Genomic DNA, 24,814 nt, shown 5'->3' with positions numbered 1-24,814 from the left:
TACATTATTCTCTGAGGACCCCAAGTGGGAAACAGTGCAATGGCCATTTAAACTTCAAAATGCAAGATGGTTGGCTTTGTCCAAAGTACCTCCTATCTAGTCCATTTTCCCTAGGGGTGAAAGGAGTCAAATCACTCTGTACCGAAGCTGTCACCTCATGATATCCATGAGAATCAAGACCCACATAAACAAGTCAGTTGTGGTAGCTCTGCAGGCTTGCTGCACTGAGCCAGACTTCCTATCACACTGAAGTAGTTGGAGGGAGAGGTCTTGGTTCTGATGGAATAGTAAGAAGACATGAGGTGTTGCATGGTCTCACTTATAAGTGGGAGCCAAATGATGGGATCACATGGACATGGGAGGGGAACAACACACACTAGGGCCTGTTGGGGGGTAGGGTGGACGGAGGGAGAGTATTAGAAAGGATGGCTAATGCATGCTGGGCTTAATAACTAGGTGATGGGTTGATAGGTGGAGTAAACCACTATGGCACACGTTTACTTATGTAACAAACATGCACATCCTGCACATGTACCCCAGAACTAAAAATAAAATAAAATAAATTAAAAAAGAGAAAACAATTGAGGACAAAAAAAGACATGAGGTGTCATGCCCAGTGAAGGGGGAGGCATGTGTGTTGTGTTTACACCAGACTTTCAGAGATGCTCATATGTCCTCTTGATATAAAGTCTCCTCCTCCTCTGTCTCCAGAACACCCAGATGAAATAGCCTCACTCTCACCATGGTGCTGTGTGCAATGCACTTTTGCACTTTCTTTTTTTTTTTTTTTTAGGATGGAGTCTCGCTCTGTCGCCCAGGCTGGAGTGCAGTGGTGTGATCTTAGATCACTGCAACCTCCACCTCCCGGGTTCAAGTGATTCCCCTGCCTCAGACTCCTGAGTAGCTGGGATTACAGGTGCATGCCACCATGCCTGGCTAATTTTTGTGTTTTTAGTAGAGATGGGGTTTTGCCATGTTGGTCAGGCTGATCTCGAACTCCCGACCTTGTGATCCACCCTCCTTGGCCTCCCAAAGTGCTGGGATTACAGGCGTGAGCCACCACGCCTGGCCGCAATAAACTTGTAAGTCACCTTGTAAAAATGGTTCCTTTAAATGACTGAGGCTTAAAATAATTCATGGAGACATGGGTTCCTAGAAATGTGTACTCAGAGAACTTAGAACAGTCAGGTGTCCTTTAAGGCAGGTTCAGTTAGGTCTTTCTCTCTTGAAAGGCACTAGAGGGTAGACAGTTCTTAAAATAGCTTCAAAAAGTCAGGACGGGAAAGAGGCGGGGGAGTCATCAAATATCTCAACTGTTTCTGTTTTTAACAAAAATCTGCTGCTTGGATCTGCAAGCTCAGGAAGGAATCCTTGTTTTGTTTTCAGCCCAACTCTGTTGTCTGTGATCTTTTTTACCCACAAGCAAGGATGCACATCCCTGCCTGTCCTCCAGAGGTACAAGGGCTTTTTGTGGTATTTGGCCTTCACAGATTATACCTTTCATGAGTGAAAGAAATTCCTCAAATAGCTCTTTCTGTCGGAGCAAGGATCTAGTCTAGGAAATGTGTCCCAAAATGCTGCCCTGCATTTTGAGAGGAGAGGACTAGATAGGCAGGGACAGGATATCCGTGGCACTTGGAGTCTTCTCTCTGAGCTCTGCATTTTCAGTGGCTTGCCCATCAAGTGTCTGTCTAAGCACTGGGAGTCGTTTGAGTTAGCCTCTCTTTTATGCATGTCCCGTATGGGCCAGAACCATGGCACATCTGGTAATTAACCACCTCTGGACATCTCAATTAACTATTGGTGCTTGGGACGGCTTAAATATTTTAGTCTTATCAAACAGGAAAATTAGATTTCTGTCATTGTATCATGTATGAAAATTCATGCTTGGTTTTCCCCCAGGGTGGAACTAAGTAAACAATGCATGACAACAAGTCATAAATATGACTTGGTTAAACACACAATAATTATTTTTATATCCGGGGGGGGGAACACACACACACACACACACACACTTGCACACAATCTGAAATCTTCACTAATCTTTATCTTAAATCAGTTGGGTGTAGACAGACACCTGAGTCATTTAGTCTAATGATGGCATCCCTCACTCAGGGCAAGAAATGCTTTCCTCCATGGAGAGATTACAGTCTGTTGCCTCAATTCCTGTCAGCCTCCAGCTGCTGACAGGATCCTGTGCCCTCTCTTGTAGGATGGAGAGATGTGGTCCTCTATCAATTGTACCATCTGTGCTTGTGTGAAAGGCAGGACGGAGTGTCGCAATAAGCAGTGCATTCCCATCAGTAGCTGCCCACAGGTATGTTTGGAACACAGATTGACTTTACCTTAGTGTCCTGAGAAATGTCCTGTGTGTGGCACCATTGCATGCCATCTTCCAAACACAGACTCCAGCTCCCCCAAAGCCTGTACATTCCTGACTAGCCAAATGCCCCTCGCAAAGTTTGCTCATTCTTCTTGCAGATTTTATCCTTGCATGAAAATAGCTCTTGCTTTGCTCTTGTCCCAATTCTGATTTCTTATTGACATCTCCCATTCATTCTGTAAAACTTCTCCAACTCCTGCAAGATCTCTTTCTTTGTTTTCTTTTGCCAGGTTTTGTTTAACATCGTAACTGTCTTTTGCCTTTTCATCTTTTCTCTCCCTTGTCAAATCAGAGCTTTCCTCTTTTAGCCATTCAAAGTAATATGTGGTTGTTTATTAATACTTCCCCAAGGGGGTTCTCCTGCCTCACAGCACCCCCCAATTTCTTTGCTGAAGTTTTCTCTTTCTAATCCTGGCCTCCATTGTAGCCCCAAATGGAAATAGCGTCCTTATGGAAATATCTCTTTTCAAAAACCCATAGCTCCAGCACACTGAATAAAGCAACCATTATCTTCTAAAGCATGAGGTTCATTGAATTCACCTCAGCAACTTGAAACCTTTTAAAGTTTTATACATTTTGGGAAAATGTCAAACCTATTCAGCACCTTCCCATGAATGAAAAAATATATCCATATATTCAGGACATGTCCTCCCTTCTCTGTTATAGACAGCTTTTAATTTTATTCACATCTGTTATTATTATAAACAAAAGTTGCTGTTTTTACTTGACTGCCAAATAAGGCACAAAAAAACAACAGCTGTTGCTATTGCACAACTGAATAAAGAGGAGAGGAAAAAAAGAAAAAAAAAACCCTAATTAGTCTTGCTTTAAAAAGCCTCAGACATAAAACTGAAAGCCTCCCATAAAAGAAAAAAAAAAAGAAGATACAATAAGTAGACTTGAACACGGTCTGCTTATAAATATTCATTGGGAAAAATGGGATCACATCATTATGCCAGTCCTCCGGGAACCCTCGTTGCTAATGAACTCTTGCAGCACATGTTAGTAATAATGGGCTTCCTTATTCTACAAGACAAAAACAGGATGCTGTGCCAACCTGGTGGCTCAAGTAACTAGCCTCAGCAGGCCGCCATGGAGTTTCCAGCTTCACTTGAATTCTGCCACTTGTAGCTGGATTGATAGTTTTCACTGTGCTCTTGCTGGGGGAGGGGAGGGCGGGGGGAGGTCAACGTTCTTTATGTCACTGGTGTCTCATTAGCCTTTCATCATTGTGGACCACATTTGGGCCAGGGGCATCCATCCCTCCAAGCAGAGGCCTTTCCCTGCCCCACCCACCCCCTCCACGCCTTGTCAAAGCTTGTTGGTGCCCCTGCCAAGGCCCCTGCCTCAGGGGCCACATTTCTGTTTCTAGGCTTCCTTCCAACCACTCCTCCAGTTCACACTTTCCCTTCTCAGGGGCCAGCAGGAGGTCTTTGGAAGATAACTCAGCTCTATCTACCATGGAAATCTTGTGAAAAACTTACTTCCCCTCCCCTACATTGCCTGGGAAAATTTTGAAAAAAAAAAAAAAGAGAGAGAGAGAGAGGAGGAGCTTGTATTCCCTGTTCTGTCTTTCCTGGCTACTGCATATCTCTTTTTCCAGATGTAAATGTTTCTTGTGGGAGAAGGGTTTCATGATTGGATTCCCTGTCTATCCTGCCCCCCCTGCCCCATCCTGCAACTCCCCCAGAGGCAAAGGAGTGCCATTTGTGAGAAGGGCTATGAGGGCTGCAGTGGGGACTGGGTCATCAGGACACTGTCATCTCTCCATCTCTAATACGTACTGAGATTTTATAGTCACAACACTAATCTCATTTAATGCTAACATCACCCCTCTGAGGTGGGTGCTATTTCTAGATCCTGCTTATGGAAGAGCCTGCAGCATGACCAGAGTCTTACAGCTAATTGCATATTACACAGGTGCTCTGACTTTACAGCTTGTACCTGATTTATTCCCCCATCTAATTTAGTGATATCATCACTGCCACTTTCATTTTCTGAAGATGAGAGATGGAAGTTTCCACTGAGATGTGGATGTCGGGAATCGTAATCACATTTGGTTGGGGCCTTGGCTTTAAGGTGGCTCTGCCGCGTTGGGATAAAGCACCTTAATCCTCTTGGGGCCGTCATTCCCTGGGCCTGAGCTGACCTCATTTGGCTTCATCTGCAACTGCTTTCAGTCTTGAGAAACCAAAGAGACCCCTGTGCCAAATTGCAATTGACAGCAGAGCTCTAGGCAATGAAAATATGTTGTGATGCCCCCACACTATGGGATGGCTGGCTGGGGCTGAGTTTTAAGTCTCGCTCAAAGTTGTCAAAACCTTTGATGTATCATTTTAGGCCTAGCTGATGCAAAAACAAATCAGACCTGATTAAAGATCTTCAATACTTAACCAGAATCCTTTAAGTCAATCTTTTTCTTTTTGAGTACTTAAGCCTACTGTTGATGGAAATGACCAGTAGTGAGTGAGTGAATGAGCAGTGTGTGAGCCATGTGGCTTTGACATGAGCCTTGGCAACCTCTCCGTGGTCTCTGTTTCCTTACTTCCCTGTAAACAGGGGATAAGGACAACTGCATGTGGAGGGTTATTGTGAAATTTAAATGATAAAGTATGAAGAATGCATAGCACTCAGTCTAGTGTATAGCAGATAATAAATATTAAATTAGCTTCAAGAGAAAGGACTCAAGGAGACAAAACTGCAGTGGGAAGAAAATGTCCTTTAGGGTCAGACAAAATTAGTTTGATTTTTGGTTCTACTACCCTTGTGTTGCATGACATCAATTTCTTCACCTATAAAAAGGGAAATACTCAGCTCATAAGGTTCTCGTGCATCTTAATAACAGTGATTATAAAATCTCTAATGTTCATTAAATCTTAAGAGGTCATAAGTGTTAAATCCTTATCACTAACCCAACGTTACCACATAAGTAAAATATCGAATAAGATGTTTGTTATATAGCAAGTGCTCCCTAAATGTTAAACTTCTTCTACATTTCTTTTTCTCTGTGATTAACCACTGAGTCAGAGATAAGACAGCTGATTTTCTGATATGAGTCCTGAGAATACGTCACCTCTTTTAAATGTCATGCATTAAAAAAACTTAAAAGATGTGCAATGTAGGAAATTGCAGTGTATTTCCAGAAAGGTAATGGAGAACTACTCAGTGTTTCAAAATTCTCAGCTTCCTTGGCTTTGAGTGCATAACAGTGATTCAACATGGATAACATACCAGTTTCTGAAACAAGAAATCTGACTGAATTTGATCTGTAGCACAGATATTGCCCATATCCATAGTGCTGATGATTCCTGAGCTTGGATTACAGTTTATTGTTTAAGCTTCTCCAATAAGCAAAGACAGAAAGAAGGTCTTGTAGGAATCGATAGGTTGACAGATAATTCTCATTTTTATGTGTGTGCCCTTGGTCTCTAAAGGGCTAGATTTGGATATCAATGAAAAGGTTGAGTCCAGACTGTCTTCATCTTCCTTCCATGTGAGAAAAATCACACTAGTGAGCCCTTTAGGTATTATATTTCTTGGAGGATAAAAAACAGGAAAGCTTACTGAAGGACTTTGCCTGGCCTTAGAACCTGATACTTGAAACTTCATTTTCACCATCTTCATCACCATCTGGGCGTTGAGTTCAAATACAGCTTGGACTGATTTCATTGGTTTATCTTGTATTAGATTTTAAAAAGATATTTGTCCTCAGCAGATCCTGTTTTTTTTTTTTTTTTTTAAACATTAACTTTGTATTTGTGTTTCTTCTGATTAGGGCAAAATTCTCAACAGAAAAGGATGCTGTCCTATTTGCACTGAAAGTAAGTTTATTCCTTTGAAAATGTGCTATTAGTATTTGTTTTGCATCTTATAGTGCAACAAGAAAAATAGGGGTGTATGTTTCCCACACATTTTATTTTTGTAGGTATATATAGGATGGGATCATCTCACCTCCCTACAGCCACTTTAAGTCAATTGTAATTCTCCCACAGAAGTACAATTGAGACAAATATAGATACTTCCATCAGAATTTGTTGCTATGAGAAATTAAGAAGATAAATGGTTTGATTAGGTTTTAAAAAGGACCAGATAACTTAATGTGCATTTTAACTGCTAATAGCATTTGTAGTCATAGCGGTTAAGATAATGCTATCCGGTAAAACCAAACATTATACAAAGTCTAGGAGGGGCTTTCCTTCTCCCATTATAAAGCCAAACAGCTGCACTTCCTGCTCCCTCACCCCACCCCCACCTCATCACCACGTCACCTGGGTGCATCCAGTCTTTCTGTTGGCAAAGAGAAAACAAGAAGTCATCAGGCTGATGGTTTTGCCATCCTATTATAGTCACGCGTCACTTAACAGGATGTGAAATGCCTTCTGAGAAATGCATCCTTAGGCGATTTTGTTGTTGTGTGAATATCATAGAGTGCACTTACACAAACCTAGATGGTATAATCAGCTACACACCTAGCCTATATGGTATAGCCTGTGGCTCCTGGGCTACAAACTTGTATAGCATGTCGCTATACTGAATATTGTAGGCAATTGTAGCACATGGTAAGTATTTGTGTATCTAAGTAGAAAAGGTATAGTAAAAATACAGTATTATATTCCTATGGGACCACAGTCCTATATGTGGTCCATCATTGACCAAAATGTTGTTGTGTGATTCATGACTATTTTTAACTGTATTCTTGAAAGTTTCTTCTAAGCATGGCCTATTCTGAAAGCCGTCTGAAACTGTACTACTGAACATACAGACAGAGCATAGCAATAGCTTCATATCATCCCCACATGTAGACACATGCCTAGATCTATTAGCAAATTGCCATTTTAGTCCTCCTGAAATTCATATGGTTTTGAGATAGCTTCCTGGAGTGTTTTACTGAAAGAGAAGTATTAGTAATGTTACTGTCAAATTAGTTCCCATGTATGATAAGTAGGATTAACAAAGTCATAAAGTCTATCAGTATGTTTTCGGAGCCAGTTATGTTTACAGAAGTGGTCTGGAAGACAGTTGAAAGCAGCTTTCACATGGGCACAGGTTTGTTCTTTCCACTTCTCTAAAATAGAGTTTATATTACTAGAATTACTAGACTCTGTTTTTTTTTTAATAGATTAGTGCCTTTGGACAATTGATATGCAGAGTCACTATATGTATGTGTGTGTGTATTTATATAAAACTATTAAATACAATATTTATCTACTATATATGTTACTATTTTTAGAAGCAGAGAGCTATTAAACAGTTACATATTGGATAAAATGCTGATTGAATGAATGAAAATGTAATTATAGATTTAATAAAAAAAGGTTTACTTTAAAGATAATGAAGTACATAAAATAACTCAAAGGAGGCCAATGAAGTACGACTTAGTAGAGAATAATGCAGGAAGACAAATTAGCTATGATTAACACACCAGTTGATTTAAAAACACGTGTACAATCTAGTGCATTTAATCATCCTCCCAGAAACCCTGAGGAAACTTTGTTTATGGATGGTTCAGAGGCTGCCTTCCAGTTAATTCCTTTCTGGATGAGCAGAATAGAGTCTACATTGATGAAGTTTTCCTCTGTATCCATGTAAATGCAGATGTTTGCATTTCCCCATAAAGTGTCTTCCAGTTGAAGCAGAGACAGACCTCATAGGAATGCCTCTTATTTTCCAGTTAACTCTTTCAATTTGCATGAGCACAGACTCATTACATCTGCCAATCACATTGCTGTCAGGCAGGATCACTGCTTACCAGCTTCATAAAAACATATGACCAGCCAGGCGCAGAGCCTCATGCCTGTAATCCCATGCCTGTAATCGGGAGGCTGAGGAGGGTGGATCACTTAAGGGCAGCAGTTTGAGACCAGCCTGACCAACTAGGTGAAACCCCATCTCTACTAAAAGTACAAAAATTAGCTGGGCGTGGTGGTGTGCGCCTGAAATCCCAGCTACTCAGGAGGCTGAGGCACAAGAATAGCTTGAATTTGGGAGGCAGAGGTTGCAGTGAACCAAGATCATGCCACTGCACTCCAGCCTAGATGACAGAGCAAGACTCTGTCTCAAAAAAAAGAAAAAAAAAATTACCAATCTTGTAAGAAACAGTCTAAATCTTGAATTATCTGACTTTATTTTGCAAGGATCAAACAGGTGATTATTGAGATAGTTGAGAGAAAAGCTACATTATGTTATTAGTTTATTCATTATGAGCTGGACTTTCCATATCTAGAAAACTGGTGACATTGTAAAGAAAAAGAAAAGAATACAAATGGAAGGAAAGATATTATAAAATAGAAGCAAGCTTTAAACTGGTTATATTAAGTACCATATTGTGTTAACCATGTGAGCGAATGAGCTCATGCCTTCTATCACTGAGAGAGGCAATTGGCAAGGGAGAAAGCCAACCAGCTGGAGGGGCACCGGGAGGACAGTGACTCTGCACCTGCATAGAGCAGGTCAGTCAGTGCTGGAAGAGCCCAGGCATGTGGTTCTCTGTCCAAGTCTCAATTATATCATCAGATGGCTATTTCTCAATTTCCTTTGGTGTTCTTTCCATCTGTTTACTCTCTCCTCTCCAGCAGTTCTTCCATCATTGCTGTAAAACGCATTCTATTTGGTGAGGCTTATTTGTTCAGATTGAGTTAAGAGATGGGATGACTTCCAATTTTTAAGCAATGCCCAGTTTTTCATAACACATTCAGGTAGATTTATTCTTATGTCCTTTAGCTGTGGCTTCGAGACCTCCTACTTTGAAATTTCTTTGTCATTATATCCAGGATTCAGAACAAACTTTTGGGCACATTTTTAACTCCTTTGTAAATTGTGAAAGCTCTGTTGATATACGGATTTCTAGAGTAGAGAAAGCGAGGATGAAACTACAAAAAAGTCTAGTGTTTTCTAAATCCAGAAAAACAACTAATTTATATCTTATTAAAACACATACACTCTCTCCCTCTCTCTCGGACGCACACACACACACACACACACACACACTCTCTCTCTCTCTCTCTCTCTGTCTCTCCATGATGTTACTGCAGAGTTTTCAACCTCAGTCTTACTGAGAGTTTGGCCAGATCATTCTCTGTTGTGGGGCTGCCCTGTGCATTGCAGGTCTTTAGCAGCACCCCTGGCCTCTAACCACTAAATGCCAGTAGCATCCCCTGCAAGGTTGTGACAACCAAAAATGTCTCCAGACATTGCCAAATGTCCCCTGGGGAGCAAAATTACCCCTCATTGGGTGCCACAGGCATTCCAAATAGAGGAAACAGCATGGGTGAATGCAGACATGAGCACCTGTGATACTAGTAGCAATAACTGACCCTTGGCACCTGTGGATTAGATGCAGTAGGAGAGTAAAGTGAGACTAGAAGCCTCTGGGTTTAATTGAATATGTTTCTGTATTTTAATTCTCTAACCCTGCAAAAAATTATGAAGGCCTAATTATATCTTGAATGATTTTAAAAAGTTACTATCTTTGCTTTTGTTGCTAGGAAGCTAAAAATAAATTTGTACTCCACCTCTAAAAGCATGCAGGTTTTGAGTAATAAGTTTACTCCTGACTTCATCATATATGTCCACTCTTAACGTGTTTTCAACTATTAACTTTGTATGTCTGTAAGCTACTTCCAGCCCTTCTCTGAAAGGAGGCAAGAAGACCTCCATGCACACATACATGCATACATCAATTAAATGGATTGATTACAGAGCTGCACATACTTTCCAATTTATTTTGGTTACCAGTGGTAGCTAAATGAGTGTTGCATTATTTCCAACAGTAGTGGCATTACATTGTCTGTTTCTAAAATCCCACAGAATTTCTCCTTTATTGCCTGGGTTAGTCTTAATCTTCGTAGTGTTTGGGGGCTGTCTCAGATCCCTGAAGGGAGTAACGAAGAGGAAACTTGAAGTACATGTATAGATAGAACATTCTTATGGGCCTCTCCTTACAACAGTCAGCAGTAATGGTAATTTACAATTATGTAAGTAAGAAATAATAGAGGAGGCACAACACCATTGTCCTCCCCACAGTAGGACAGTTTTTGCAGGGTTGGCCTGAAGGAGCAATGATGATTCTCTCAAAATAGGGGAAGGAACAAAGGTCCTCTTAAAATCAGACCTGAAGGAAGTACGAAAAGCATTGCTGTCTTTTCATAACGTGGAACAGCCTCTCTTTCTCCCTTTCCAACTGAAAAGAATTAGATTTGATTTTGATGATTTATTTAAAATAAAATATTTGAAAGCTTTATAAAGCTTTCTTGTAAATGCTGTTTCTTGCCAAAGTGTGAGGCTCTAGCCTTAAGCCAGTCTGGACTTGCCTCAGCTGGGCAAACATGAGCACGGGGTAGGTGCCAGGGAGGCCACTTGCCTGTTTTGTGTGTAGCATTTTGTTTATGCAAAATGTTGTTTTACTGTGTGTTGGCAAATAGTAGGTGGAATCTTGACCTAACCACCCAACAGAGACCTGAATCAGATAAATTCTTTGCTGGCAGGATATCTGTTTTCTGACATGGAAATAATACATAGGGTCAAAGTTGTCACTAATAAGAAAGGTGCATGTGAGGTGTATATAGAGAAAGAGAGGGAGAGAGGGATGGAGAGGGGGCAGAGAGAGACTGAGATTGACAGATTGAGTGTATGAGAAAATTTAATCTCTCAGCCATCTACAAAAGCAGAGACAAAGGCAGCCCAGACGTGCATGCCCAGTCCCTGGTGTCATAGGTTCATTAAGCTGTACCTGTAGCTTCATCAGACCTAACCATCAGAATCCCAGCTTAAAACACAAGTTCACGATTACGTAACACTGAGGCTGATTGAATATGCCGAGCACAGATGTGCATTTAATTGAAATAACCTCAACTACATGTCCCACAAGTAACAGGAAATATCAAATTTCAGCAGCTCAGGGTGAGAGGAGGCTCACAGTTGCCGGGTGACTTTTTAAACCCCCCAGGGTTAGTTTCCAGCTGTGTGCAGGCTGCATTGGTGTGCCTGCTCTCCTAGGAGCCCTGCCTGCTGCCTACACCCACCGCAGCCACTCGTTTTGGCACATCTGATGTAAGCCCTCTGGGATGCGTACAGGTAGCTCCAATTAAACAGAGTGGCTGTAGGAGGAGGAGACTATAATAACAATTTCATTTATTTCCCTAGGAAAAAAACCATAATGAAACAGTAACCTAGGGGCCCATTTTATGAGAAATCTCCACTGACAGAGGTTCTGCAAATTAGTGATTCTGTGTTTGAGCAAGGTTTCTGGCCTCCAGGGCTATAAGCAACTCCAGGTCCCTTAACACCAAGAGTCTGTCCTTAACTCAGGAAAGCAAGGAAATTCGAAACCAGAGCTCAAGATGATTGTAGAATAAGAATTTGTGGTGTTGACTTTAGCCCTGCGAAGGAGGTGTTAAGCTAAGTGGCCACTGAAGTTTCTGCTCCAGCATCTGGAGTCAGGCCTGACACTTCCTCAGGCCCAAACAGCAGACAGGGATGGCAAATAAAACCGACTGTACCACACATGGTGGCTGGGAGATCCCACACCCGTAGAAGCCACGCTGGAAGGAGCATGAGGAAATCAGTTTGTTTTCTGTTTTATATGCTGTTCTGCTCTAAGGGATACTGTTACTTTAATTTTTCTTGCTGTAAATTAGTACAGAGTTGAAGGAGACTGAAGTTATTAGGAATCACCTTTTCTCTACCATCTATTGTCCATTCCCACAGGGTGTTAGTACTCAGTAAGTCCTTGATAAGTGATTATTTGATGAATTAACAATCACCACCGTCATCATCCACAGATAACAATAATAGCAATAATAACAACAGTAGTACCAGCAGCAGCAGCAGCAGCTAATATTTATTTGGCATCTGCCGTCTCTAAACACTATCTTGGGCAGTCTCATTTGGTTTCATTTGATTATCACAGCCGTCTTGTGGTCAAATAGTGCTGTTAGCTCCATTTTACAGTTGAGGGAACTGAGGCTTAGAGGTTAAGAAGGATGCTCAAGATAATTGTGGAGCCTGAATTTCAACCAGGTAGCTGGCCCGAAAGCTTGGTCTGGAATTACTTCCCTTAGCTTCTTTGTCATTTTGTACAGTTTGATAACCAGTTGAAGTTAAGAAGGGGAAGAGAAGGTCTGGAGGGCTTTGCAACTTGTAAGCATTGGAGACTGGTGAAGGACCTTAAGAGGAATTTCCAATTAACAGTGTTGTCCCTCCAACCACACCTTGGTGGAAATGGAGACTCAAGTCCCCAGGCTTTCTTCTACTGTGGCATCTCCGTCTTTCTGCTCAAGAACAGAGAAGTGGTGGTTGGTATGCTCTGAGCTCACTGACAAATCAAACTGGCTTGGTTTTCCATTTTGTTTGTTTTCCATGTCTACTAGTTTTTCCAGTTTTTTTTTCTCATGGTAATTCAAGTTACTGGGGTCAAGTGAAGATCTCCCCAGATTTTCTTTTCAAGTACATATAGTTTTGAACTTGAAATAACTCTGTATATAATTTTCACCAGGAATGGGTAAGAGCAGAGTTGCCCTGCCTTTGGAGCTCATCACCATTTTAGCATCAGGAAATTTGTAAGTGAAGGGACCTTAATATGAGGTCAAACCTCTCACTTCACAGGTGAGGAGACTGAGACTCACAGCAGTACTATCTGAAAGAGCTGGGATGAGGACTTGCATATTTTTAAAAATCTCCTGATCCAGTATTCATTCTGCAGGCCTCCCTGGATTTTTGCTTGGGAAAGCTATTTTTAATACAGGTGTAGCATTATGACATAATTCAATTAAAAGCTAGTTTCTTGCTTAATTTCCAAAGAATGCATTTTATATAGAAAAAGATATGTGAATTCATTATTAGACATCTGGTACAATGTAGCCAAGGCTGCCATGTTGAATCTCAGGAAAGTTGCAAGTATCCAGTTTTGACTGAGGGTATGTGTGACGGAAACTCTTTGGTAATGATACACCTAAAATACAGCTGAACGACAAAACAAATGAACAATAGAAACCCCAAGCTGTGAAACTTAAAAAATACGCTTGGTGGGAAGTACTGTATAACTAATTATACATTACTATATGCAGAGCTGAGGCAGATTTATTTCTCTTTGGAGGTCACATCTCCTATGAGCAAAATAAAAGCAACAAAAATTGCTCCTTCTGCCGCCTCTGCAATTGCTCCTATAACTAACAGCGACTTATTGAACATTAGTCCATATCAGTCAGGTATTGTGATAAATGCTGTCCATTTTGCCATTTAATCCTTACCATGTTCCTATGAATTAGAAGCCGTCGTTAGCCTGAAGGTGAAAGAAATTAAATAGTTTGTGGTCAGCTAATACACTGGCCTACGAGACTCCAAAGCCCAAACTTTTACGCACTATTCTCTGTTCTCTATTGACTGCATTTGTATTCATTTTGGAGGTTCGCTTCCAAACAGATATGGGGTTTGCCAATTACTTTTTTTTTACATGACTAGTGGCTTCTACTCACAAGTGGTTGTATTTACTCACTTTTAAAAACTTACCTACATTTATGAGATCACTTTAAGCTCTTCAGTCTCTTGGGTTACAATACTTCAGTTGTAACCTTTGCTGGGAGTATGGAGAGATGACTCATTAGCTGTGCTATGCATGGCCCTTTGATGTGAAATTCATATTCATGAATGCTGTCATTCTTTCTCCTTATCTCTGTTCCCTTCCGCGTTAGTAGTCTCTGCCCTCACTCATTGCTCCACCCCTCTTCTCTGACTTCCCATATCCTTCTTTAGTGCAAGTATCTGTCGTTTTACTTTTAGCTTTTTCATCTTGTAAACCCACAGCTCCACTTTCATGGTGCCCTTTCTGTACTTTCTCACTCTGGTTTCAGATTTGTTTAAGCTTTGAGGTCCTTAACATATCACTTCTTAACAAGATGCTAATGTGGTAGATCTCAGCTTCTTGGAGAACACGTTCTTCTTTCAAATTACTGCATTTGAATTTTGTTAATAGTTTCTACCTTTGACTCCCCCAGTTATTTGAGCTGGGAGTTGGATGGAGGGGCTAATGGCTGTTTCCAATCCCTATTTGTTGACTGAATTCTGGCGCCCCCATATCCCAGCTGCACAAGATTTGAGCCTTAATGTTATTTCTCATACTTTTGGCATTTCTCCCCCATGTTGCTAATCAATCATCAGGTTTGCTTGATTGTGTCTTTGTGATGTTTTTCAAATAAATACTTTCCTTGCCATTCCCATGGCAGCTGGACACTAATCCTATTGCTTGCATGTAATCTCCATCTCTCTTCTCCTTCACCCCTTTTTGCACACCCTTGTCGGAACCCAAACTTGGCTTTCACGGAAACCTGCACCAGCTTCCTTCACTTGCGGTTGGTTTCCCAGAGTTTGTTTTATAAAACACTAGTGCTGAGGGATAATAATGAGTAATATTTTCAAAACAAGGTTCTGTGATTAAATACACTCAGGAAATGCTGGGTCAAGTAAACTTAAATGTGTTTCCTTACTGCAGAATTCTCAGAGCCCTTAATATGCTGATGTGCATGGTGAAAGAGGTTGGAGTATAGAGTGCCGCCCAAACTAATTTGAGTGGCAGAGCTTTTTTTTCTTTTTTTTTTTTAATTTCTACTTATTTTGGCAGAGCAACAGGCAGGATTGATGTTTCACAGGAAACACATCAAGAAATGCTGGTTGTTTGGGATACATTTAAACTTCTCAGGCTGGCAATAAATCTCAGGCCAATTTATTTAGACAACTTGGGTGTCTCGTATCTCCCGAAGCAGCTCTGCACTCTGGTCCGATTGGCCTCCTGATCTTCTTGTATAAGCTGCCCTCTTATCCATGTCCGTGACTTTATTTACATTCTTCTTTTGGCCTAGAAGGCTTACTTCATTCTAGCCCCAAATCTGTATTTTATGTCTTTTATAGACTACCTCAATTTACATTGTCTTTTCAACAAATCTATGCTTTCTAAGTTCGTTACAGTCTTACTCAAACCCATTTTAGCCAGCACTAGATAACTATTTGCTAGATTTGCATAACATTTATAATAAGGAAATGAATAATGACTACTCTGAGTATCTCTTATGTTCTTGGCGGCTTTGCAATGCTATCTTTATAATCACCCTGCAAGGTAATTGTTCTTAGAGTCATGTTATAGGCAAACAAATTGAGGTTATGTAGGTAGTTTGTGCATGATTTTGTAAGCCTTAAGTGGCAAAATCAGGATTCAAACACAAGACTCTTCAAAGCAATAATATGCTCAATGTCTGCCAAGCTCCAAGGAGGCTTTAAAGCTGGAAGCCAGGTTAACTTGGAGTTGTGAAACCCATCTCTTTAGCTCAGATATACAGTTCTCTCAATTGATAAATAAAAACTTCTGGCTTAAATAGAGAAGAAGATGTTTTAAGGTCAGATCTTGGATAGTGAGAGTGGCAAAAATGCATCTTCTGTATGAACTGCATATTAACATTCAGTGAGCTTTTGGCATTCTGGAAGGTGCTCTGGAGGACATGAATGAAAAGTTGATATGGACCCTGAGCTCAGAAACATTTAATGTAGTTGGGGAGATGAAATAGAGACACATTAAATAAGAGAATCATATATTATCGTTTATAATTAGCTTATAGATAGGTGTTCCCAGACTCCTAGGACAGCATTGATCAGTCTTTTGACAGGGTCTCTATGAACCTCTACATTTGAGAGGATTCGAGTGTCTACACATTTCTTCAGATTATCAAAGAGCTCTGTGACCCTAGCTAGTTAACAAGTTTGCAGGATGCTGTGGGGAAAGGAATGGCCTTGAAGCCACAGTGTCTTGGGTTGGATTCCATCTTATAACTATTGGCCAAGTAACCATGGGCAACAAGGCAACTTCTTCAAACTCATTGCTAAAAAATTAGAGTATGAATATACAATGTGCACAGACATAGTGAGGATGAAAGGGGATAGTGAGGATGAAAGGGGATACTGAAAATACAGAAAGCATCTGGCATGGTACTTGGCATACACTAGTTATTTTATACTAGCCACGCTGGATTGCTAAGTGTACTAGTTACCTATGGCTGCAGATGACAAATTACCACTCACTGGTTTAACACAGCACGAATGCATTGTTTTACAGTTCTGGAGGTCAGAAGTCTGAAAAGGGTCTCAGGGGGCTAAAATCGAGGTGTCAGTAGGGCTGTGTTTCTTCTGAATGCCCTAGGGGAGAAAATAGTTTTTTTTGTTGTTGTTGTTGTTTTTTTCCTTTTCCAGCTTCTGAAGGTTGCCCACATTCCTTGGCTCCTGACCCCTTCCTCCAGCTTAAAACTTGCAAACAGCAGGTTGAGTCCCTTTCACACTGTAAGGCCCATGCACCTGCCTTCCTCTTTCGCTAAGGGCCCTTGTGAATACATTCACCTCTTTCAGAAGTGCCCATCTTGAGATCAGCTGATTAGCAACCTTAATTCCATTTGCAAACTTAATTCCCTCTTGCCATGTAAATAACATAGTCACAGATTCTGGGCGTTAGGAGGTGGACATGTTTGGGGGTCCATTATTCTGCCAGCCACTCTTGGTCATATTAGGCATTAGAGGTAAGTTCTTTTCCCATGTTGTTCTGATTCTGATTTAGCTTTTTGATTTTAACAGTAATTTTTAGTGGGGTAGGTTATCTCTATTCAAATGGAGAAATTGGACTTCCATGAATTTGAATTTCTCAGCTAGCTTTCTTGGCACCAGACATAGATCCCCCATAATGTTCCTGACTTTTCAGAATTTTTTTCCTAATGGTCTCTTTATTCTGAGAGCATTCATTAATTATTCAGTTAATCGATTAGGCGATTTTGGTTACCTGCTGTATGTGTCATTACACTGAACTATTTTAGTAAGTTCAGTGTGGGCAATTTTTTTTCACCAAAATATGTTCTCAAATTAATTAACTAACTCATTCATTCAACAGATATTTATTGATACATAATATGTGTTACAGCAGTAATATTTTTTGAGTAATTAAAAAAAGAATCCATGTATTACATATATACCATTATATTTTGCTTAATGGTAGGAATATGTTCTGAGAAGTGCATCATTAGGCAATTTTGCCATTATTCGAACATCATAGAGTGCACTTACACAAACCTAGGCTAAATGGCACACCCTATTGCTGCTAGGCTACAAACCTGTACAGTACGAATACTGTAGGCAATGATAATATGATGGCAAGTATTTTTGTATCTAAATACATCTAAACATAGAAAAGCTGCAGTAAAAATACAGTATTATAATCTTATGGGACCACTGTCACTCATGTGGTTTATTGTTGATGGAAACGTCATTATGAGGCATGTGTCTACCTGTAGACCCTTCTGTATACATGGCAGTGTGCCAGGCACTGAAGGGTACACATAAAACTTACATGGAGTTTAAGGTCTGGCTTAGAAGTTAAGAATATGCTAAAACTACAAGCTAAGGAAGAAAATGATATATCATAAGCAGGCTATGGGTTTGGTACACCATATTTTTGACCCCTAAAAGGAAAAACATAGTGTGACTACAAGATAGAGTATTTGAAATTAAGACTGTCCCAGAACATCTGGGCTATGTGGTCAGTTTTGCTTTTGAAATTTAGAGGAAATAGACGACTTTGGCTGAGGCACCAGGGGCATTGCTGTGGGAAGCTGGCATTGGGCCGGGAGCTGAAGGATGCGTGTACTGTGAACTGTGAGGGAATGCTGGGCAGGCATGGGCCATTGCAGGGCCCAGGTGAGGGGGGGCCAGCACTGGGCTCCATGGCAGAGGCCTGGATGGTAGCACTGGCTGTGGGTTTGGACGTGTTTTAGGTGAGATCTTGTAGTTAGGGGCTGCTTACTTTGTTTGCTCTTTTGTTTCAAATTGGTGAGCTCATGGAATTATGGAAAACATGTGAAAGCAAATTCATAACATTTAACAATGTACCTACACAATATTTCTTGAAATCAGTTTTTTATGTACAGATCGGTTACTATTTCTGGTGGATTACAGGTTGGTGGAAAGTGACCTACTCCTCTCTTTTCCACCCACACCCCCATACGTGTTAGATTGTTTCCCATTTAAGAGGCCAAGGAAGGCACCCAGGTGCCACGTGGTGGATCATGTGCTGACCCTTAGGTCCCTTTTGGCCCAACAGCTCTCAGTGACATTCTGTGCAAGATGGGGGGCTTCTGAATGGAGAAGTTCGAGTCCTTCTGGGTCGCACCACAGCCTCTTTCTATCAGAGGCCTCCATCACTGTTCAGGCACGGCCTAGACAAACAGCCTTTCCTGATTCTTCACTCAAGCTTGGCATCATCACGATGCTTACCTTTCTGGGATTCCTGGAGCCCCTGCATGACACAGTGACCTCATGGGGCCTGTTTCCCTGCAGTTTGGGCTGAAAAGATTTAAAGCCATGTTTTTTTATGTGTTGAGCTTCCTCATGGTTGGAGCATTATTTCTGGAAATGCAGTGATCCGTATAGTAGCAAAGTATGATGAGCTGGAGAGACCTTTTTCTTTGCTGAAGTAATGGACTAAGGATAGAAGTTCCATTCTGTGCTTTCAAAGTGAAAAAACATTTTAAAGACTGGAGAAACCTTACGACATGTTAAGTAAAAAATAGAAAATCAAATTTCGTGTACAGAATTATCGTAACTATGTTCAAATAAATACATGCACAAAATTATAAACAGTGGCTGTTTCTTATTGGCAGAAACATGAATGATGCTTTTTTCCCCCTTCCTTATGCTTTTATGTTTTTGTTTTGTGGTGTTTGGGGGGAGTAGGATTAGAGTTTACTCAGTTTCTATTATTTTTTTTTTAGAACATGTGATTGTATAATTTTCCCTTAATTTTCTTTGACAGAAGTTTTGAAAATAATCACTGCTCTCAGAAGAAAGGCATTTCATTGGAATAAATACATCCATGACATAAATAAATGTACCTGATGTGGTTAGGAGAAAAGTATTGGCACTATAATTTCAGAGGCAGTGTGACTCTTATTTCTTATAACAATCTTATTAAGGTATGGAACATCAAAGTGGTATGTCTTTAATCCAGTATTTTTTAAACTTTCAAAGCAAATATTCTCTTTCCAAAAGTATACATAGTCATTGTAAACAATGAAATGTAAGTGTAAATAATAGTGCAAATACACATAAACAAGAAAGAGGAAAAGAAATGTCACACATAATTCTATTACCTTAGAGAAAAAACACTCACCCCTATTATCTGGTTTTGTACACTTCTGATCTTTTTTCCCCCTTTACCTGTGCATTTGTATCCATATATTGAAAACAACTCAAAACAAAAATGAGATCTAATGGTTCGATCTACAGGACTATGAAAAAATGTGCCACCAGTCATAAGCTGGCATCTTTCTCCCCATCTTCTGACTTACGCATATTCAAACAAGGTTAGTTTCAGGATGGTCTGTTTCTGTAGCCTCCCTCCCTCTGCCTGTCATGCCAAGCTTTCCAAAAGAGTGTGACTGGACATCTGGACGTGTTGGACTGAAGCTCATTTCACTGGGTCCACTGGAAAAAAATTATATGAAGATGCTGTGTTCATTTCTGTCCCCTAAGTGTTCTCGAGCCTTTTCCTTTTGCAGCCAGGCAGATTCTTGTAACACTGAGAATTCTCACTTACAGACACTCTCTAGTGCACGTGTTCACTGCGCCTGCAGGATCTGGCATAGGGACCTTGAGGTGCCAGGAAAAAGGGCCAAGGTTTCAAAATTATTTTAGTTCATGATACAAATGTCCCCAAATGCAACACATGGTTTCCAGGCATCTTCACAGTCATGATATTTTGTTGGCCTTGTCAATATTGCTGTCACACAGAAAAATCATCCCGATTTCCAAACCCTTCTCTTCCATAAGTTAGGGCCTCTTGAAAAATATCTTTCCTGACAGCCCTGTTCACACATGTTTTCCCTTGCCCAGAGTCTCCCTGGACATTCTTCATTGCTTCCCGCCCAGCTATGAGCAAGCTCAGGCTTCCCCAGAATCACTTGAGGCAGTAGATCTTCTGTTGCTTCTATGAAGACTTGCTTTGTCATGTAATTGGCGTTATCTACAAGTGCCCACAGTTTGACTCTAAAAAACAAAACAAAAAATAACAACAAATCAAAAACAGAAAAGCATAAGAAAGAAAATAATGTCACTTATGGCTCTTCCACCAAGGAATAACCACTGTTTTCAATTTTGGGGTGTGTATGTTTTGGCGGGGGTTGTGCATATTAATTTTAACATAGTTAAGATTATCCTGTACATATAATTTTGTTTCTGATTTTTCACTTAACATGTCATAAGCATTTCCTCAGTCATGAAGATTATTCACAAACTTTTTCAGTGACTAGATCATAGTTCATTTTATGGATTCTATTACAAAGTGCTCAGCTGTTTGTTTAATATTGGGAGACAATCTGAATACCAATTTTCTGATGATGCATCCATGATCAGCAGGCATGTAGAAGAGTGTTAGGGTATGTGATGAGTTTTCTGCAACTGTTAGCTATTAGTGCTTTAATTAATGATAATTTTAATGTAATTGGTGTCCCTGGTACAAGGAGAAGATTGCTACAGGAGAGTATGGGCAGCAGGTCGTGGACATTCCCTGTGCTTGCTCTCCACTGAGAGAGGACTTCCTCAGGAGTATAATTTCAAAACCTTAGGAGGTACCTTGGCCTTTCCAAGCTGAGGTCCATCTGTAGCATGCTCAAAAGCTCAAAAACGTTGGTTGGTCTGGGCACTCTTGCTGAGAAGGTGGAGTTAAGGACCTGGAAAAGTCCTTCTCTTGACTGGGTGCATCTGGTCATCAGGTTACTGTGTAGTCCTTTTGTGGCACATGTTGGTATTACTTCCGAACTGTCATTCTCCTGATGCCACTTGGGGTACCAAAGAACTGCCTTGTTCTCCCTCAACCAAAAAGCGACATTTTCATGGCCAGGGAGAGATTCCATTTCATGGCCAGGGAGAGAGAATGTGGGGGGAAATGTGAGATAGGATGATTTTGGAAGTAATCACATGGAGAAAGGACTGATAAATGCACTCTGAAGAGGTTAGATAGCTGGGAACTAGTTGAGAAGATACGGAGTTAGGAAGGTGGGAAGAGGGTAAAATGTGAAGCAACACACCGTGTAAAATTGGAGTCAGGAGGAAAAGCGACCAAGAAAGGAATAAGAAAGGAACAGAAAGGGAGGGTGAATTTGAGTATTACTGCTGAGCTTTCAAAATGTGTCTCTCCTACCTACTTCTTCCACCCTCCACCCTGAGGAGTGCCTTTTATATATTCTTTAAAGTATTTGTTCATTGAAATTCTCATAAATGCCAAACTTTTCTTTTACAGTTTCTATTAAATGTTGACAAGAAAAACTAATTTAGAACAAGAAATTAATTTATTAAGTTCCAAATGTATGTGCTTTGTATGGAGTCATATGAAATTGACATATAAAATGACATAATATATCATAACATAAAGCAACATTACTCTCCAAACACTTTAGAAATTAAAAGCAAATGTTTCCATTGGATCCCCCTGGTGCTATCAGATCAGCTGGCACATCCTTCCTCTGTCTTGACTCAATTCTTCCATTAGATATTCTGAGAAATTACTTATATGACATTCTCATATTCTTGACCTGGTATTTTTATTCTGGTTATTATTCTTGATCTGGCTATTATTCTAGTGTTGAGTGGAAATTGTGCTTTTTATTATTATTTTTAATTATTTGGGCTACTATCTCTAAATGGATTCCTCATTTCCTGATTGTTTCATGCCTTTTTGAAAACAGATAAAATATATTTACATGCAGAACAAACGAACGCCAAGATTTGTTTTAAAAAATAAACAATATTTAATTTTCTATAGAAATCTTAGGGCTGCCCTAAAGTGTAAAACTTTACTTTGATCTCATAAGTATTTGAATTAATGATATTTCAGAATGATGACTTTACTGGAATGTCTTAACTGTACTAAATTACATTTTGTAACTTATTTTTCATCCAGTTTTAGATCGTGGTCCTTAGATCAAAACATAGGAATTTTTGGAAAACATATAAAGACTATCTGTAAATATTATTAGCAATTTGCTTCCTGACACTATTAAACTTGTGTCTGTTTGGCAGTTCTATTGATTTATCCTATGTAAATACAAGGGTGTTGAGTATCAGTTTTCCTTAAGAGCATGAGAAACATTTAGTACACCATGTTTCTAATTTTTTTGAATTAGTTAAATGGAAATCATGCTAATGTCTTGGTGTATTGACATTGATGTTGCTGCCATTTGTTTATTTATATACTTACTTTGCTCTTGTATGTGTGGGTTGTGAAGTAAGGCCAGTTCTTAGTTATCTTAGTTCAGTTTCTTCATTCCCTACGTTAAGACCGTGGAAACATATCTAGGCTACAAAATAGGCGTGCTTTGAAAATTCAGAGGTTTTAAAATGACTTTCAAGTATAAAAGAACCAGAAGTATTCTGAGTATTCTGTGAGGTTTGGCACGAACCTTTAAAAATAACTTTTTTTTTTTTTTTTAAGTTGATTTCCCTTAGTGCATCTCTGCTAAGGCCTCCCCTTACCCAGCAGGTGCCCCTGATTTCTCTGTGAATCCTTGGCTTGGTTTGTGACCCGGCTTTTGTCTCTCACTCCTCCGCAGAGCCCGGCGTTTGCACGGTGTTTGGAGATCCCCACTACAACACTTTTGACGGTCGGACATTTAACTTTCAGGGGACGTGTCAGTACGTTTTGACAAAAGACTGCTCCTCCCCTGCCTCGCCCTTCCAGGTGCTGGTGAAGAACGACGCCCGCCGGACACGCTCCTTCTCGTGGACCAAGTCGGTGGAGCTGGTGCTGGGCGAGAGCAGGGTCAGCCTGCAGCAGCACCTCACCGTGCGCTGGAACGGCTCACGCATCGCTCTCCCCTGCCGCGCGCCGCACTTCCACATCGACCTGGATGGCTACCTCTTGAAAGTGACCACCAAAGCAGGTGGGGCGTCTGTGGCCTCCCTCTTGCTCTAGCCTCCGCCTCACTTACCCGTTCAGCAGCACTGCTCGGTTAGAGCACTCAGGAGATGTGGTTCCTCCTCCGAGGAAAAACCCAAGGCAGAGCCAGGTTCCAACTGCGGGACTTGCCTCATCCCCACTCACAGGGAAGGCACACCCTGAAGATGCCACAAACAGCTGGAGACATTCGGACCATATGGAGTCTTGCAATTGGATGCCAGTCCCACCAGTCTTGCAATCTTCCCACATCCAGGACCTTTCCATCCTCTGTCTAAAAATAGCAGCTGTACTCTCCACATAACCCCTCTCTCAAGTTTTGTTGCTCTTTTAGGCCATCGATGCCTAGCTTGGAATCGTCAGTGTCTCCCAGCTCAGCTAGCTATATGCAGTTTCACATCTGGGAGAAATAGTGTTTCTGTGTTAGCATCTGTCCAAGTCTTTGCAGCGGAGTCCTCAAAAGTAAACAGCTTAGTATCAGTGATGTTCAAAAGAAACATAAATGTCCACAGCAGAAGGGCTTGTTCTTGGCAAACTCTGGTATGCAGGAGTAGCCATATCCCACGTGGCTGTTCTATGCCACTGAGGCCCCTTCTTTCTCAGCAGCGCATGGTGCTGTAGGCTCACTGGTCTCTGCCTTTTCACTCCAAGAGCAGATATATTCCCCCTTGGGCCAAATTATTTTTGACTGCCAGTGGTCCACGAGGCTCAAACTCTTGTCTGTTGTTTGCTACCTAAGAACGGCATTTTAGAAGCAGAACTCAGTTCTTGAATGTCAGCCCCAGAGCATAAATTCAGCTCATTTTCACACTTTGTATATCATGTATGGTTCCTTCCATGGTACCTTTGGTTAATATATATCTTTTGTCAGTTGGATATTGCACTGCCTTTCTCTTGGCATACTCTGTTTTTTTTTCAAAGCATGATACTTTTAAGGAAATCAGTGTATTTCTTGATGTTTGCATTGATAAGAATTTAACAAGTGTGAAAGTATCAGTTGGATTCCCATTTCTTTAGGTAATGAAACATTTGACAAAGCAGGCACTTTTCAGGGGCTATAGAGACTGTTTTTACCATACCTTCAGAACCCTGGCAATTACTTCAATTCAAGCCAAAAGGTATTTTGATAAGTTGATTTGAGCTTATGGAATGCCAGCTTAGCTAAACAAAGGCAGGAAACCAAGAAGCAGCCCAGGGAACTTTTAGTTAGAGTATACGTTTTCAGTGACAGAATGTTAAGTATTAATATACTGGAACATTTTAAAAAGGGGAAAAGGTTCCTATTCTTTATTTCACAGTTGTGAGAGATCTACTCATTCAAGTTTAGCAGGATTAGTCCTGCTCAGAAAATTCACACACCTGCTCTTATATCCAAAAGACATGGCGTTCTGTAAATGTAGGCCCCAGGACATTCCTTTCAAGGAGGCAAAGTTTTTTGGCTCCCTGTAAAGTGTGCATAAGAT

The 24,814-nt window shown here is 40.6% G+C and overlaps 1 protein-coding gene across 2 annotated transcripts in view; it reads left to right on the top strand.

Annotated features, from left to right (window-relative positions):
• Positions 1-24,814, top strand: part of BMPER (BMP binding endothelial regulator) — a 249,313-nt gene that overhangs the window by 150,790 nt on the left and 73,709 nt on the right. For both annotated transcript variants that reach the window (XM_024250401.3, XM_063726025.1), the window contains 3 exons: positions 2,213-2,317; positions 6,159-6,204; positions 23,008-23,337. In XM_024250401.3, the coding sequence (XP_024106169.2) occupies positions 2,213-2,317; positions 6,159-6,204; positions 23,008-23,337 (481 nt within the window). The remainder of the gene's footprint in view (positions 1-2,212; positions 2,318-6,158; positions 6,205-23,007; positions 23,338-24,814) is intronic.

The sequence above is a fragment of the Pongo abelii genome, chromosome 6 (genome assembly GCF_028885655.2).
Source record: "Pongo abelii isolate AG06213 chromosome 6, NHGRI_mPonAbe1-v2.0_pri, whole genome shotgun sequence".
Lineage (NCBI taxonomy): Eukaryota > Metazoa > Chordata > Mammalia > Primates > Hominidae > Pongo > Pongo abelii.
The sequence above is the reverse complement of the archived record's forward strand: the minus strand, read 5'-3'. Positions and strand labels throughout refer to the sequence as shown.